Raw genomic sequence first — 18,428 nt, forward strand, 5'->3', positions numbered from 1 at the left:
TCACACTTATTCTAAAATTGATCACATAATTGGAAGTAAAGCACTCAGCAAATGTAAACGAACAGAAATCACAACAAACTGTCTCTCAGACCACAGTGCAATCAAATTAGAACTGAAGATTAAGAAACCCACTCAAAACCGCACAACTATGTGGAAACTGAACACCTTGCTCCTGAATGACTACTGGGTAAATAACGAAATGAAGGCAGAAATAAAGATGTTCTTTGAAACCAATGAGAACAAAGACGCAACATACCAGAATCTCTGGGACACATTTTAAAGCAGTGTGTACAGGGAAATTTATAGCACTAAATGCTCACAAGAGAAAGCAAGAAAGATCTAAAATCGACACCCTAACATCACAATTGAAAGAACTAGAGAAGCAAGAACAAACAAATTCAAAAGCTAGCATAAGGCAAGAAATAACTAAGATCAGAGCAGAACTGAAAGAGATAGAGACACAAAAAACGCTTCAAAAAAAATCAATGAATCCAGGAGCTGGTTTTCTGAAAAGCTCAACAAAATTGATAGACCGCTAGCAAGACTAATAAAGAAGAAAAGAGAGAAGAATCAAATAGACACAATAAAAAATGATAAAGGGGATATCACCACCGATCCCACAGAAATACAAACTACCATCAGAGAATACTATAAATGCTACTATGCAAATAAACTAGAAAATCCAGAAGAAATGGATAAATTCCTGGACACATACACCCTACAAGACTAAACCAGGAAGAAGTTGAATCTCTGAATAGACCAATAACAGGCTCTGAAATTGAGGCAATAATTAATAGCCTAACAACCAAAAAAATCCAGGACCAGACGGATTCACAGCCAAATTCTACCAGAGGTACAAAGAGAAGCTAGTACCATTCCTTTTCAAACTATTCCAATCAATAGAAAAAGAGGGAATCCTCCCTAACTCATTTTATGAGGCCAACATCATCCTAATACCAAAGCCTGGCAAAGACACAACAAAAAAAGAGAATTTTAGACCAATATCCCTAATGAACATCAATGCTAAAATCCTCAATAAAATACTGGCAAACCGAATCCAGCAGCACATCAAAAAGCTTATCCACCATGATCAAGTGGGCTTCATCCCTGGGATGCAAGGCTGGTTCAACACATGCAAATCAATAAACATAATCCATCACATAAACAGAACCAATGACAAAAACCACATGATTATCTCAATAGATGCAGAAAAGGCCTTTGACAAAATTCAACAGCCCTTCATGCAAAAACTCTCAATAAACTAGGTATTGATGGAACTTATCTCAAAATAATAAGAGCTATTTATGACAAACCCACAGCCAATATCATACTGAATGGGCAAAAACTGGAAGCATTCTCTTTAAAAACCAGCACAAGACAAGGATGCTCTCTCTCACCACTCCTATTCAACATAGTGTTGGAAGTTCTGTCCCGGGCAATCATGAAGAGCAAGAAATAAAGGGTATTCAATTAGGAAATGAGGAAGTCAAATTGTGCCTGTTTGCAGATGACATGATTGTATATTTAGAAAACCCCATAGTCTCAGCCCAAAATCTCCTTAAGCTGATAAACAACTTCAGCAAAGTCTCAGGATACAAAATCAATGTGCAAAAATCACCAGCATTCCTATACACCATTAATAGACAAACAGAGAGCCAAATCATGAGTGAACTCCCATTCACAATTGTGACAAAGAGAATAAAATACCTAGGAATCTAACTTACAAGGGATGTGAAGGACCTCTTTAAGGAGAACTACAAACCACCGCTCAACGAAATAAAAGAGGACACAAACAAATGGAAGAATATTCCACGCTCATGGATAGGAAGAATCAATATCATGAAAATGGCCATACTGCCCAAAGTAATTTATAGATTCAATGCCATCCCCATCAAGCTACCAATGACTTTCTTCACATAATTGGAAAAAACTACTTTAAAGTTCATATAAAACCAAAAAAAGAGCCCGCATTGCCAAAAAATCATAAGCAAAAACAACAAAGCTGGAGGCATCATGCTATCTGACTTCAAACTATACTACAAGGCTACAGTAACCAAAACAGCATGGTACTGGTACCAAAACAGAGATGTAGACCAATGGAACATAATAGAGACCTCAGAAATAACACCAGACATCTGCAACCATCTGATCTTTGACAAACCTGACAGAAACAATAAATGGGGAAAGGATTCCCTATTTAATAAATGGTGCTGGGAATACTGGCTAGCCATATGTAGAAAGCTGAAACTGGATCCCTTCCTTACATCTTATACAAAAATTAATTCAAGATGGATTAAAGACTTAAATGTTAGACCTAAAACCATAAAAACTCTAGAAGAAAACCTAGGCGATACCATTCAGGACATAGGCATGGGCAAGGACTTCATGACTAAAACACCAAAACCAATGGCAACAAAAGTCAAAATAGACAAATGAGATCTAATTAAGCTAAAGAGCTTCTGCACAGCAAAAGAAACTACCATCAGAGTGAACAGGCAACCTACAGAATGGGAGAAAATTTTTGCAATCTACCCATCTGCCAAAGGGCTAATATCCAGAATCTACAAAGAACTCAAACAAATTTACAAGAAGAAAAACAAACAACCCCATCAAAAAGTGGGCAAAGGATATAAACAGATACTTCTCAAAAGAAGACATCTATGCAGCCCACAGACACATGAAAAAATGCTCATCATCACTGGCCATCAGAGAAATGCAAATCAAAACCACAATGAGATACCATCTCAGGTCAGTTAGAATCGCAATCATTAAACAGTCAGGAAACAACAGATGCTGGAGAGGATGTGGAGAAATAGGAACACTTTTACACTGTTGGTGGGAGTGTAAACTAGTTCAACCATTGTGGAAGACAGTGTGGCGATTCCTCAAGGATCTAGAAGTAGAATTACCATTTGACCCAGGAATCCCATTACTGGGTATATACCCAAAGGATTATAAATCATGCTCCTATAAAGACACATGCATATGTATGTTTATTGCAGCACTGTTCACGATAGTAAAGACTTGGAACCAACCTAAATGTCTATCAATGATAGACTGGATTAAGCAAATGTGGCACATATGCACCATGGAATACTATGCAGCCATAAAAAAGGATGAGTTCATGTCCTTTGCAGGGACATGGATGAAACTGGAAACCATCATTCTCAGCAAACTATCACAAGGACAGAAATCCAAACACCGCATGTTCTCACTCACAGGTGGGAATTGAACAATGAGATCACTCGGACACAGGGCGGGGAACATCACACACCAAGGCCTGTTGGGGGTGGGGGCTGGGGGAGGGATAGCACTAGAAGAAATACCTAATGTAAATGATGAGTTGATGGGTGCAGCAAACCAACATGGCACATGTATAACTATGTATCAAACCTGCACGTTGTGCACATGTACCATAGAACTTAAAGTATAGTAATAAAAAAAAACAGAATTCATTTTCATTCACTGACTTCGTATCCTGTGAAGTTGTTAAACTCAAGGATAAGTTCTAGGAGGTTTTTTTGTAGGTTCCTACATATACAATTATGCTGACTGAATAAGGACAGTTTGTTTCTTCCATGCCAGCCTGTGTGCCTTTTCTTTTCCTTGCCTGATTATACTCGTTAGGACTTCCAGTACACTGTTGAATAGGAGTCTTGAGAGTAAACATCCTTGCCTTCTTTCCATTCACGGCATTCAAGTTTTTGCCATTAAGTATGTTGCCTGTAGTTGGTCTTTTTGAAGATATTCTTTATCAGGTTGCATATGTTTGCTGAGAGTTTTCAGCATAAATGGAGGCTGAATTTTATCAAATGCTTATTCTGCATCAAATGACGTCATCAGGTAGTTTTTCTTTTCTTTTTTTTTTTTTTCTGAGACGGAATCTTGCTCTGTCGCCCAGGCTAGAGTGCAGTGGTGTGATCTCAGCTCACTGCAATCTCCCCTTCCTGGATTCAAGTGATTCTCCTGCCTCAGCCTCCTGAGTAGCTGGGACTGCAGGCACGCGCTACCACGCCCAACTAATTTTGGTGTTTTTAGTAGAGATGGGGTTTCACCATGTTGGTCAGGCTGGTCTCGAACTCCTGACCTCGTGATCTGCCCGCCTTGGCTTCCCAAAGTGCTGAGATTACAGGCTGAGCCACCGCGCCAGGGCCAGGTAGTTTTTCTTTTAGTCTGCTAGTGTAGTCAATAATCTCACTTGCTTTTCCTTTTTCTTTTCTTTTTTTTTGAGACGGAGATGTGCTCTGTCGCCAGGCTGGAGCGCAGTGGCGTCATCTCAGCTCACTGCAACCTCTGCCTCCCGGGTTCAAGTGATTCTCCTGCCTCAGCCTCCCGAGTAGCTGGGACTACAGGGGCATGCCACCACCCCCAGCTAATTTTTGTATTTTTAGTAGAGACGGGGTTTTACCATGTTGATGGGTGATCCACCTGCCTCAGCTGGGATTACAGGCGTGAGCCACTGCGCCCGGCCCCTTACTTGCTTTTCTAATAGTGCCCCAAGTAGCATTCCCAGCATGAACCTCCTATTGGTTGTGGTGTATTATTCTTTTAACAGTTTGCTGATTTTGATTTGCTAATATTTTGTTGAGGACCTTTGCATCTATGTTCAGGAAGGATATGAATCTGTAGTTCTGTCCTGTTTTTATTTATTTATTTTATTTAATAATTTAATTTAATTGCTGTCCTCATACAATAAGCTCAAAAGTGTTCTCTCCTCTTTTCTCTGAAAGAGATGGTGTTATTTCTTCTTTAAATGTTTGATAGAATTCAGTAATGAAACCATTTGGGCCTGGAAATTTCTTTTTCCAAGTTTTAAATTAAACTAAAAATTCAATTTCTTTAAAAGGCAGGCTTTTAATAAAAAATTCCCATTAAAAAATTTTTGGAAAACCTGACCTCATTAGAAAGATTAATGTCCACTTATTCATTGACACTTAAAATTCTTTTCAGTGTACTAGCTGTTGAGGGTAGTTTCTAAAGAAAGAGACAATGTGGTCCTGCCTTAAAATAATTATGGCACAATACTGGTGAGAAGTCATCTCAAATGGATATTTAGAAATACGTGACTAAGAAAGAAATAGGATGAAACAATGGTTAAGAGCATCCATGGATTATGGCAAATGACAAACTTAGATTTGTATTTGGTTCTGCCACACTGTAACATTGGGCAATTAACCTGTTTAACTTTTTTCCTTCTCAACTATAAAAAAGAAATAATAATATATGTATCACTGAGTTGTGGATTAAGGATTAAGCGACTTAATGCTTGTCAAGAGCTTCATACAAAGTAAATATCCAGTAAGTAGTAGCTGTCATTGGTGTGACTTTCCGGGAAAAATTACAACTATGTAGAGAAAAGTAGAGTACAGTGCTATAGATTGAAAGTAAGTACCTTTCATAATGCTAGAGAATTGTGAAACCAAACATTCTAGGAAAATTTAAGAGTTTATGCTTTCAATTTTGTTATTCTGTAAAAGATTAGCATTGGATGGTTTTAAATTCACGGAAAGCCACACAGCTCTAGATTAGTATTTATTTATTTATTTATTTTGCAACCACATTCTAACTTTTTTGAATGTTCTCTTTATCAAATACCACCTTATAGTCTCGTATTCAATGAAAATTTGCTTTCTTTTCTTTCTAAATCAAATTCTTTAATACACAATGCTCTCCCTCTGTCTGCCCTGTCCAATGTCTTGATACCTTGCCTTGCCCAGTTTAAAGATACACTATATCCTTTTTTATTTTTTTGGAGACTGAGTTTCACTCTTGTTACCCAGACCGGAGTGCAGTGGTGCAAATTTCGGCTCATTGAACCTTTGCCTCCCAGGTTCAAGTGATTATCCTGCCTCAGCCTTCCAAGTGGCTGGGATTACAGGCATCTGCCATCACACCCTGCTAATTTTTTTTTTTTTTTTTTTTAGTAGAGACCCAGTGTCACCATGTTGGCCAGGTCGGTCTCAAACTCCTGAACTCAGGTGATCTGCTCGCCTCGGCCTCCCAAAGTGCTGCGATTATGGGAATGAGCCACTGCGCCTGGCTAAAGATATACTATATCCATTTACTATCTTAATAAATGAGGTAAAAACAAGCAGACTAGTGAAAGTGGAATATCAAATTGGCTTACATGAAAAGCAAGAAAGCAGACGATTTATATTGGAGATGGCCTTTCTTCTATTAGTCATGCCATTATTGTGGTTTCAGCAAAACTGATTGTTTCTGTTTAATCAATGTTTCTCATCTTTTGCTAAGCTGGCTGCCTCATCTTTTCGTGTATGCCTAGTCTTCAAAAACTTAAAAGTAGAGATTCAACACTACGGGGGACAGTTAGGCATAAAGTGTAGACATAGAAGGGAGAGAATAGTGTTACTGCAGGTAGAAGAAAGAACTTTTAGGAGAGGATGGAATTTCAAAGAGACTTTGAAGGTTGGGAAGCGTTTGGGGAGAACAAATAAAAGAAAGGTGGCAGTGAGCACTCTGGATCATTTGAAAGACGAACAAAGGCACACAGGTGTGAATGAACTTGGTGTTTACATGAGTATGTTGCATGGGGATAAACGGTAGAAGGTGATTTGGAGAAGGGAATGCGCTGGAACATGAGTACCTACATGTGTACAACTGAGGAAGAGGGACTGGGGCGTTACCATAAAAGACAGACTAAACTGTTACAGAGGCGGCATAGTTTATTTATTTAGAATATGGGCTCTGGAGCTAGACTTGCCAAATTGTAATCCTGGCTTTGTAAAGGTGTCTCCTCCCTGCCCACTCCCACACCCCCACCCCTTTACCAGGAAAGGCAAAAGTTAATCACTGGAGACAACTCCGGACCCTTAGGATTCAATAATACATAACAAATTTTATTACCTAGCTTTCATCTTCTGCTAGTTCTCTCAAATTGCTTCCCAAATTTGCTATGCTAGAAACTCAAAGTCCTTTCCTTTGTAGGATTTTTCTAAAAATTTATTGTTATTTTGTTAAGATGCCATGTAAGAACAAGTTCTAACCACCACACTTTTGAGTTACTCAACACTGAGTACTCCCATAACTGTACCACGCAGAGGTTAATACACCTTTGCTTTTATTAATCTGTCTTTTGTCCATCTAATTTGCAGAGCCCCAGCCAATGAACTAACTTAACACGGGTAGAGGGAAAATAATTTTTTTCCTCCTCTACCAATGTCAGGAGTCAGATTATGGAATGTTTAAATTCTGAGATTATGTGAGAAAGACTACTGGAGGCATCATATATTTTTAGTCAAGTAAACATGATGTTATTTTTTATGTTAACTAATATTGGCTTTTAACATCAATCAAATATGCTTCACATTAATTAAAATTTTATTCAGATTGTAATCTTTGTGTTACACTCAATGTATATCTATATTTAAAAGAACTATGATACAGCACACCAACAAAGATGCTAAAACCCAGATCAAAGTCTTTTATTGCTTGATATTATTTGACTCTTTGGAAACAAGTGGGAAAATTATCCAAGAAGAAAAGCCAAAGCAGCCAGTATGCAGCCAACTAACAGATGGAAGGGGAAATGATGAGGGGGGATTAGGTGATAGGAAGGTGAGAGTGCAAACTGAGAGGCAAAATGGACTCAGGAAAGCAATTATGTATAAGAAAAATATATAGCTGGGCTCAGTGGTGGGCTCCTGTAATCCCAGCTACTCAGGAGGCTGAGGCAGGAGAACTGCTTGAACTCGGGAGGCGGAGGTTGCAGTGAGCTGAGATCGCTCCACTGCACTCCAACCTGGGCAAGAAAGTGAGACTCCATCTCAAAAAATAATAACAAAAAACAAAAAATAAAACAAAACAAAAAAAGGAAAAATATATTTCAAAATTTAGAGGATAGATATTCTAGAAATTCAGAAATAGAATTTGGATGTTTTGAAAACTGCAAGGAGCCAAGTACAAGTGAATACTGAGACTGGATTTATTTAAATAGCTGTATTAGCACCAAACAACATTAATAATAAAAAGTAAAAAAAAATATATACAGGTGAATGTACTCATAATTTCTTTTCTTTTTTTTTTTTTTTTAATTGAGATCGAGTCTCACTCTGTTGCTCCGGCTGGAGTGCAGCGGCGTGATCTTGGCTCACTGCAACCTACACCTCCTGGGTTCAAGCGATTCTCCTACCTCAGCCTCCTGAGTAGCTGGGATTACAGGCACCCACCACCACACCCGCCTAATTTTGTATTTTTAGTAGAAACGGGGTTTCACCATGTTGGCCAGGCTGGTCTTGAACTCCTGACCTCAGGTGATCCACACGCCTCAGCCTCCCAAAGTGCTGGGTTTACAGGAATGAGCCATTGTGCCTGGCCTGTACTCATAATTTCATATAAAAATCTCCTTTGCCACTCCCTGTGTACCTGTCAATAAAAGACTGAAAATATCCAAGAGCATCAGCTTTATTCTAGAGTCTTACTCTATTTTTGCTACAGGTCTGAGTTAGTATCTTGAGTTTCAAGTGGATAGGAGTGCCCATCTCCTAAGATGACTACTACCCCCCTCCACCCTGAAGCACCACCACCTTTTGGGTAAACCCAGCAAGGGAAGAGGATGAGTTGTCCTCTCAAAGGAAGATGCGAATCATTCCTTCTGGGAGGGTTAGGTCATATCTCAGAGTTTATTCTTCTGAAACTGACAACTACACTCTTTACCCTCAAATCTTCCATCTAGCCTATCTCTACAAATGGCATTTCCAAGTGTTCACTGGTTCCCAGCAGAAACCTAGTATTCATTTGTGACCTTTCTCTCTCTAACCTGCACTCCAGTTAATTAAGTCCAGTTTATTCTGCCACCAAAGTATATCCCAAATCTGTCTACTTTGCTCCATCTCCATGCTACCACTGTCATTTCTGGGCTAACCTTTATGCAAATTAGAGAAAGAAGCCTCTTCTTTTGGGCAGATAGTGGGGCTGGATTTCAGCCACACTCGCTCCCTTGTGCCATGATCTCCACAACCTTGCTTGGTGGCCCTGGACCCGACCAAGCCATCCTGCACTGTTGTAATAAATTTCTTAATGTTTTGCCACATCCTCACTTGTCCCCCTCCAATCCATTCTCCATGTAACAGAGGGATTATTTTAAAATCACCAATTGATCACTTTATCCCCCACTTTTAAACCTTTCAATGAATTTCCATTGCTATTAGGATGAAATTGCAACCCCCTAACGTGGCCTACAAGATTCTGAATGATCTGGTTCCTAGCTCCCTCTTCAACCTGACTGGCACCATTCCCCTTGATCCTTTCAGCCACACTGCCTTGTTTTGTTTCCTGAAACTTGCCAAGCTTCCCCCTACCCCAAGATACTTTGCCTGGAAAGTTCTTCATGATTTAGTTTGGCTAAAGTTCTTCATGATTTAGTTTGACTCTTCTTTCAGGTCTCAATTTAAATGTTACTTCCCCCTTCCCTCACAGCACTCTATTCTTTAATCATACTTAACAGATTTGTAATTGTATATTCACTATTGACTTAATATCTTTTCCCTACTCTATACTGTAAGATCCAAAAGGGCAGGTATCATGCTTGTCTTAGCCTTGTGCCTTTCGTTTATCCAAGTTTCTATAAGTTTATAGCAAAGGCCTTCTCTATGCCAGCAATATAATAGATGATGGGCACATAGACGTGAATAGACAGATACCGAGGTCCCTGCACTTATGAGAGAAACATGCAACCAATCAACAAGCAAAGCAAGCAGATGAGATGAATGCTGTGGCACTATCATATCATAGTTCACTGCAGCATCGAACTCCTGAGCTCAAGCGATCCTTCCTCCTCAGTCTCCTGAGCAGCTGCAACTACAGGTGGATGCCACCGTGCCTGGCTAATTTTTCTTTATTTTTTGCAAAGACAGTGTCTTGCTATCTTGCCCAGTTTCATCTGGAAATCCTGGCCTCAAGCCATCCTCCTGCCTTGGCCTCCCAAAGCGCTGGGACTACAGGTGCCAGCTTGTCTTGTTCATCAATGAATCCCAAGTATGTTGTTACGATAAAGCTGACAGCTAAACATAACCAAAGAGTCTGCTTCGTTCATGTAAAGTCCAAAATAGTTATTCTAGATGGTTCTTCTCCAAGAGTTCCAATTCAGGAACTAAGACTCCTAACTTGTGGTTCTGCCATCTTCAGCATGTGGCCATAGAAGGGAAAAGAGAGACTGGGCATGGTGGCTTATGCCTGTAATCTCAGCACTGGGAGGCTGAGGCAGGAGGATTGCTTGAGGCCAGGAGTTCAACATGGTGAGATGCCATCCCGACCAAAAGAAAAAAAAAAAAAAAAGAAGGGAAGCAGCATGAAAGATTGCTTGTGGGAGTTTCTTACTGGTTTTTTAACAATAGGTTAAGCCTGGATGGCTGCACCTAACTTCAAGGGAGGCTGGACAATGCAATTCTATACTAAGAAAGAAGAGTAAATGGGTTTGGTGATCAGCTAGTACCCTCAACAGTACCTGGCCCAACACTCCATTTTGAAGAAACAAAGATGAATTAGAAATGGATCAACACCTGTGAAAGAAGGGAAGAAAAAAATAAAAGAAATGGAATTTGTTTTAAAAAGTTTATTAACGTATACACAGAAATCAGTATTATATCTGATCTAAGAGTATAATGAATCCTTCAATTCCAGGAATCTAGAGATAGTCTCTAAAATAAAATTAATGAATTTATAGATTTGTTTCTCAGGACAATCAAGTTTAAAAAAATTAATCTATTTTTCCACTTTAATTTGTCACCTTCAAGTTTTCCATTTTATTTCCTCTGGGTTTTAGCCTTCCCAAATCTGGTCACTTCACTAAGTTCACAAAGTCACTTAAGTTTCTCCTTCTTTAGGTTTGGATGGTTACGTTACGACAAGCCTATAGTTAAGGCAATCTAACAGAACAGTGACAGATGCATAGTAAATATTAGGGAACCTGTGTGCCTGGAGCCACAGAAGCTTAGAACTTGGGAGACGTGACCCTAGATCACCATATAAAATGTTTGCAAATGTTTTTATGGTATTCTTTTTCTGCTCAGAAGGAAACTGTAGAAATTAAATACTGCAGAAATTTGAGTTCTACACTCAGACTAAAGCAAACACATGGTCACGTGTGTTAATCTGTTTGTACTTAAAGCTTTTCCATTCTAAACTGGTTTACATGTCCTGGACTAAATCTTAGTATTAAAGGCACAGAAACACAGAACTCTAAGGGACCTCATTCACAACCATTCACCTTAACTGAGTCAATTCAGAACGGACCTGAAATCTAGAGTTGACCGATTTATCCGACAGAGAGGGAAAAAAGTGAAACATTTTTGAACCCTTATCAATAGGTTTTGGCTTACTTTTCCCAAAACAGAATCCTCCCTGAGGTAGTCGGAGAGCACAGTCCCGGATAGCAGTTCCGTGCACTGGGGAAGGAAATTTTAGAGGCGAGTGATGCAGGCGGAGACCCAGTGCGGCTGAGAACGGGCGATGCGGGTGTTCCCGTGACCCCTGGAATGCAAACGACTGCACCCCCGTCACAAAGTTAGAAAGCCGGTGCAGAGTAGCCAGGAGTCCTGTTCACTCGGCCGGAGCAGGGGTGCCGAGTGGGGGGATCTCTGGTCCCGCAGCTCGGCCGCCACCAAGAGACCGAAGTGCTGGGCGCGGTGCCACCAGAGGCCCGCCACGCCCCACACCGCCCTGCAGGCGAACGCTGGAGGCCCCGCCGGGCCGCCGTAGCGCTGCAGCCCGGGCCGCTCCTCCCGCGCCGCCCTCCGCCCCCAGTCTCCCGGCGCCGCGGCAGCTCTGGGCAGGCAGCGCCGCCGCCGCCGCCGCTTCCTCCTCTGCAGCCGTTCGGCCGCTGCGTGACGCGTCGTTTCCTCCCAACATGGCGGCCGGGGCAGGTCGGCGGTGATGGAGGCCAGTTCGCGGCCGCGACGGGTGCTAATCCCCACAGTAGCCAGGGTAGCCCTCCTCTCGCGGTGCCTCTGAGAGCCGCCGCCACCTTGTCCCTCAGTTCCCGGCAGACAGCCGCCCGGGCCGGGCTCCCTCACCGCCACCAGGGCCGGAGGGACGAGGAAGAGGGGCGGCAGGGACGCGACCCCCGGGCCGGTAGAAGCGGAGGCCCGACGGGCGCGGCCCTCGAGGTACGGCTTCTCGGGGGCGGCGAGGACCTCGACGCCCCTCGCCGGCACCGCGGCTTGTCCCGCTCGCCCGCCCCTTCTTGATCCTGCCGCTGCCCTCCACGCCTCCACTCCCCCACCTCCACCCCCTCTCCTTTCTCTCTTCTCTTCCTTCCTCTCCTCCTCCTCCCCTCCAGCCGCTGGGAGCCGCGGGTCGGACAAGCCGCCGCCTCCTTCTCTGCGTCCATGTATGAGGGGAAGAAGACGAAGAACATGTTCCTGACCCGGGCTCTGGAGAAGATATTGGCCGACAAGGAAGTGAAGAAGGCGCATCACTCCCAGCTGCGCAAAGCTTGCGAGGTGGCATTAGGTGAGTGGGGAGGAGGCCCGGGGGATGGGGTGCTTGTTGTGGGGCGGGGGCGCCCGGGGCTTGTCCGAGGCCCGCGCCTCTGACCTCGGGGAGCCCTCTGCTCCCTGTCTGGAGTTGACAGGAACTCGGCTGGATGTGGAGCAGAGGCGGGGTAGAGGAGGAAGGGCAGTGAGCTGGGCTCGGGAAACGCGGCAGGGCTTAGGATCGCGGGGCACCTGGGTTCGAGGGATCGACTTGAGAGTGAGAGGATTTTGTTGGTGGTCCGTGAGGTGCGAACTGGATACCACTCTTTGTGATGAAGCAGAAGATGAGCTGTTGTTTATTAGCTTGGAAATTGAGGTGGGGCCGGTATGTCAAGATTGGGTGTGGGAAAGGTTCCGTATCATAATTAACAATAACTTTTTCGTTTGGCGAGGTACTTTGGGGAGATAGGCTGCTGAAGTTGTTTCCTTGTTGATAGTCTTGAGAAGGGGTTTGCAAGAGGTGCAGCCCGTTCTGACATCTCTCCGCCTCCGCCACAGGAAAAACGTAGAGTAATATTGTATCTGACTGGGCTGACCTGGAAGAACAAGACCGGTGGTTAAGGGGTGAGGGTGGGGGTGGCGGCATGAAAGCAGGGAAGTAAAGAACCTTTAGATAAAATGGCTTTAGGTGACAAGGGAAGGGAAGGTTTGAAATGAGGAAACTGAAAAAGACAATGACACCCACCAGCCACATGTCTGGACAGTGGCAGCTGCTCTCAAGCTTGAATTGTGATTTATAGTTCAGATGGAAGAGATCTAGTGTGATTTATAGTTCAGATGGAAGAGATCTAGTGTAATGAAGCCCGCAGCAGGGAAAATCCAAACAATACCTCCTACCTATGAGGTTAGGCAGATAAGGAATTGTTAAAGGGGGAAGGTTGTTAGATCTATTGCATCCATCAAAGATGAAATCGTTTGAGAGAGCAGAACATTTAACACAAAGATGCATTCCTAATGCTTACACTTTATAGCACTGGAAATACACTAGGTCAAATTGGCAAGAAAAGGAAGCTTGTTAAATGGGCTTTGGAAAAAAGCGTTCTTGAAAGGGGAAAAATCCACAATAACTTAAAGTATGCTAAAGAGTCAAGACAACTTAAAATTAGCTTTTAATTATTAAATAGAAGACTACCATTTAATTTGCTGTAATATACTGTAGTTTTTTTTCCTAGATCGTTAAAATTGGTAATATGAAAAACGTCGAAGAAATTTCATCTTAAAAAATTTGAATGTGTAGTATAAGGGGCTTAAGTTTATTTTTTCACCTTACTCATTGACCAGAAGTTTGCATTTTGTTATTTTTGTAGCTAACAAAAGACTGTCCCCAGGGTATGAGAAGACACTTGTCTAGTGGCAAAAACTCTATTTATATGTAGATCCTGAAAGGAATAATTATTAAATTGGAGTGAGACTGGGGAGAAAGTGATTTTAGGATTTTTAAAAGAATTGTTATATGTAGGTTTATAAATTACTTGAAGGTTGAAGAACTTTAGAGAGATTCAAATTAAAGTTTTAAATTTGTTTTTTGAGACGGGCTTGCTTTGTCACCCAGACTGAAGTGCAGTGGCACAATCAGTGCTCACTGCTGCCTCAAACTCCCAGGATCAGGCATTCCTCCTGCCTCAGCCTCCCAAGTAGTTGGGACTTCAGGCACACCACCACACCTGGCTAATTTTTTTTTTTTTTTTTTGGTGGAGATGGCGGTCTCTCTATATTGCCCAGGCTGGTCTCCAAATCTGGGCTCAAGAAAGCCTCCCACCTTGGCCTCCCAAAGTGCTGGGTTTATAGGCGTGAGCTGCCTCTCCTGGCCTTAATTTTTTATAATTCAGATTTTTCATGTTACAACATATTTTAATACATTAAATTGTAAGTATCAAACTGAAGAAATGGAGTGTGTTGTGTGTATGTATGTATTTTCCTTCTCCAAAATAGTAACATAAGTAAGCATATTTTAATGGAGAGCCTACTGGAATGAGAGTCTGAGATCCTAGGTTTAAATCCCAGTTCTGTTACGTTGTAGTATTAGGCAAGTCCCTGGGCCTTAAGTTCTCTGTAAAATTAGGGTATTGAACTTAATGATTGTATGGTCACATCTCTAATGTGCCATGAATGCGATTGCACTGTCCTGTTAACTCGTGCATTGGGTATTCCTTACCACTCATGAGCATCATCTTTAGAGGGCCTATAGCGCTCTAAATGGTCCTTGCCATTTCTGGAGGTAGGGATTACTTGATATGTGTGCCAACTGTACCAGGGTTGTCTATTCCAGATTTTGCCAGTTTTTACTTTTTTGTCCCTTCTGTATACTCAGTAGAAGTTTGTTATGAAGAATGTGACTATCCAGGGAAGGGCTAGGCACCACAGTACTTTATTTACTTGAGATGTATGAGGCATTTTTTCCCACATTTCATAAACTTACATTTAGCCTCTGACAAAGCAAAATCTCAGTAATCTCATGGCAGCTAATCCGTGATGAACTTTGTTTCTCTCCTTGCAGTCTTATCTACATCACCACCCAAACATAAATTGATAAGCATAACTCATTTTGTCTTCGCAGAAAGTGTGTCTTGCAGGAAGATGGTATTCCCACAAATGTATTGTCCTTGAAAACCATTAGAGACTTATCTTCTCCACTTCACTATTGAGACCTGGGCCAGGCCCGCTCTGGTCTGTTGGAAATCTATGTGGCCATCAAGCAGGATGGGAAAGCAAACTGAAAAGGCCTGGTTTAGTCCTCTCGGGTCTGTAGATTGTGAGTGGGTAGGTGTTGGATGGTGGAGATACAGAGATCATTTTGTGGGTGGTGTTATAACCCTTCTAAATACCCGCCCACCTGTCTGTCTTCATTCTTTCCCCAAATATTTATTGAGCATACAGCTGAAGGGAGATGGACAGTTAACAGGAAAATACGTAGTGTGTCAGACTTTTAATCCTTTTTTGTTTGAAAATCATTGTATTGGCATGTAAGTAGATTTCAGAGTATTGCCATTCAAAATTAATTCAGCTACCTTTAACATATGGCCAATTATAGATGGATTTTCTGTAAACTATACTCAATGAAATTACAGCTTATTGTGTATTCTTAAAACTTTTTTTTTTTTTTTTTCTTTTGCCAAAAAGTATAACTTATGAAACAGCATCTGGCCGGCGCGGTGGCTCACGCTTGTAATCCCAGCACTTTGGGAGGCCGAGGTGGGCGGATCACGAGGTCAGGAGATTGAGACCACGGTGAAACCCCGTCTCTACTAAAAATACAAAAAAATTAGCCGGGCGTAGTGGCGGGCGCCTGTAGGAGAGGCTGAGGCAGGAGAATGGCGTGAACCCGGGAGGCGGAGCTTGCAGTGAGCCGAGATTGCGCCACTGCACTCCAGCCTGGGCGACAGAGCGAGACTCCATCTCAAAAAAAAAAAAAAAAAAAAAAAGAAACAGCATCTAGATTAGGGGAAATTTTACTTAATTAAAACAGAATCCATTCTCAAAGACTTCTCAAGGAACTTTTATTTTCACAGAAAGAAAAATAAACCTTTAAAGGGATGCAGAGTTAATGTAAAACGTTTCTCAAATTTTCTTATGCAGACTTCATTTTGAAGTAAGGAATGGTTAAAAAAGAAAGAATCACCCGCCTCCCCGCCCCACACACACTGTTACACTGTTACAACTGATGTGAAGCCCACAGGCCCAGGAACAGCTCCAGGTTGCCCTCTTTTGGTACCTGCCCTACAACAGCTCTGCAGAGAGAGGGAGTCTAGGCTGCCCTAGCTTAGCCTGATCCATTCCTGCTCTCGAGAATCCTGACTTAAAAATAGTCTGGCCATCTGCTGGCAGATGAGACAACAGCTGAGCTATTTTTAGTTTCAAAGAATTTAGGATTGTTGTGGGATTGGGCTTGAAGGTAGCATTGTTTATCTGCTAGGGAGGGTGCAGTTGGGACTTACTCCAGTAAGGCCTTTAAGTTTCAGGAGTTTCTTTTATGTTAGGGTTGTGACTAGTTCAGCTTATGCTTTCTGACATTGAATGAAGAGTATCTATGAAGATACTCTGCAAATGTCAGGATGAAAGAGTTCAAGGTTGGAAACTGGCACTGATACAAAATAAGAGTGAAAAAGGTGAAGAGCTGACCAGAAGAAGGTTTTAAAGGGAAGGGAGGCATATACTGGCAGTGATAAGGGTGGGTTCCCAGGAGGTATATGGGAAAATAATGGAGACAAAATTGTTAGGGAAGTAATTTTTGCATCAGACAGGGTATGAATTTATATCGTTCATCATATTATAAAGTGATCCTGCTGACTTAGTTTTCTTATATGAGTCTATTACCTATAATTAGAGTTTCATCTAGAAATAATATTGAGACTCAAACTTTTCAGAACTTGCTTCCTTCTGCCCCTTTAATTCCACCCTTATTTTTGTTGGTGGTGTTATAAAAAAGATACGTGGGTGGAGGGGAAATTACTTGAATGCTTTGGGCCCTGGTTTTATGCTACTTTTGGTAACTATTAATTTTCATCACTCTTCACCATTTATGAAAAAATGATTTATCCCCAAACAATATCCTGCCATCAGTGAACACCTTAATTATAATTTAAATCCATTAACAAGTCTCCATTTAAGCCTTCTTTGATATCTAAAGTAAAAGGTGTTTTCAGTAAGCCAAGCTACCTGAATATTCGAGATGGGTAGAAGAAAAGAGTATAATTAATGACATAACCGAAAGATTGATCCTATTTGCATTTGTTCTTTTCCTTCACATTTCAGATTTGTTTTTAGGACACTTGCTCTAGAATAGTGTTGACTAAAATATGTGTTGTAGAGTACAAGTTCTTGGAGAAGCTCTTTGAAGAAAATAAATTCGGGTTGAAAAAATAAGTTTGGATTACAGTGTATAATCTGTTTCCATTTGGGAAATATATAATGCACATGAACATAGTTAAGATTCTGAAAGGTCCTCCAAGAAAGACACCTGCTCAATTTTGTTCAATGAAGTTTTTCTTGAATTTATGTGATCCTTTTTCATTGTCTGCTAACTCAGTTAACTCCCCTAGGATATGCTGTTCCTTGGAACTTACTTTGGGACACTGGGGAAAGAAAGGCAAGTACAATAACCCTAACTACTGGTGAGACCATCTTCTAGAAGAGGTTTGGGGAAACCAGTACACAAACCTGTGTTTCTCTAAACACAGGTTTGGGGAAAGCAGTAAATGTGTTGATAGTGTGGGGAGGAGAAGAAAGTCCGAAATAAGGAGCAGTAGAAATGTCAAGATCAGAGAACTGTTTGCTGACTAGCTGTCTTTCCCACCCCATCTAGGGGCAGGTAACTCATTTGTGTCTTCTGGTAAGGTTTAACTTAGAAAATTGTGAATGGGAAATAATTTGGGGAAATATTTGTCATAATATTCCTCACATAATGGAGGAAGGAGGATATTTGAAAAGGAAAAATATACATGAGTAAGTTATTGTTGTCATTCCAAACTAGGTATATATTTCAATGAGATATTTGTTGAACTCATATGTTCCAGATACTACTTCATTGCTGGGTATACAGCAGTGAACCAAACATGCTTTCATAGAACACACATTCTAGTGGGGTGAGGGTGATAGTAACAACCTTGTATCATCAGAAGAAAGAGTTCAGAAGGTTAAAGGGAAAAGGGTGGGAGTGCTGATTTAGTTAGAGTTGTCAGGAAAGTCCTATCTGTGAGATGACATTTGAGCAAAGAAGTGACATAAGTGAGGGATTTAGTCTTTCAGATACTTGGATGAAATAGAAACAGGAAACAGCAAGATGGATGTGTGCTTGGTGTGTTTCAGGATGCAAGGAGGCTTGTGTGGCTGGGAGAGAGACAGGGAAAGATAGGAGGGGGAGGGCAGATTTGGGATTTTAGTGACAGCATGTTTATATTTTTAAAGGCTCACCGTGGCCAGAGACCATGGGGACTTAGG

The 18,428-nt window shown here is 41.6% G+C and overlaps 2 protein-coding genes across 8 annotated transcripts in view; one reads left to right on the plus strand and one right to left on the minus strand.

The window, feature by feature from the left end:
- Positions 1 to 12,346, minus strand: part of LOC129492595 (uncharacterized) — a 32,167-nt gene extending 19,821 nt beyond the window's left edge. The window contains exons 1-3 of the mRNA XM_055297854.1: positions 12,297 to 12,346; positions 11,337 to 12,216; positions 10,463 to 10,517 (exon numbers count right to left, since the gene is read on the minus strand). Coding sequence (XP_055153829.1) covers positions 11,514 to 12,216; positions 12,297 to 12,346 — 753 coding nt within the window. The 3' untranslated portion in view covers positions 10,463 to 10,517; positions 11,337 to 11,513. The remainder of the gene's footprint in view (positions 1 to 10,462; positions 10,518 to 11,336; positions 12,217 to 12,296) is intronic.
- The window catches only part of ARFGEF1 (ADP ribosylation factor guanine nucleotide exchange factor 1), a 170,630-nt gene continuing 164,047 nt past the window's right edge, over positions 11,846 to 18,428 (plus strand). For 3 of the 7 annotated variants that reach the window (XM_055299111.2, XM_055299113.2, XM_055299109.2), the window contains exon 1: positions 12,178 to 12,468. In XM_055299111.2, the coding sequence (XP_055155086.1) occupies positions 12,345 to 12,468 (124 nt within the window). In that variant the 5' untranslated portion in view covers positions 12,178 to 12,344. Of the gene's footprint in view, positions 12,123 to 12,177; positions 12,469 to 18,428 lie in introns of those variants that run through there. The other 4 variants (XM_055299112.2, XM_063611520.1, XM_063611518.1 and 1 more) reach the window with 3 other exon arrangements.

The sequence above is a fragment of the Symphalangus syndactylus genome, chromosome 11, assembly GCF_028878055.3.
Source record: "Symphalangus syndactylus isolate Jambi chromosome 11, NHGRI_mSymSyn1-v2.1_pri, whole genome shotgun sequence".
Lineage (NCBI taxonomy): Eukaryota > Metazoa > Chordata > Mammalia > Primates > Hylobatidae > Symphalangus > Symphalangus syndactylus.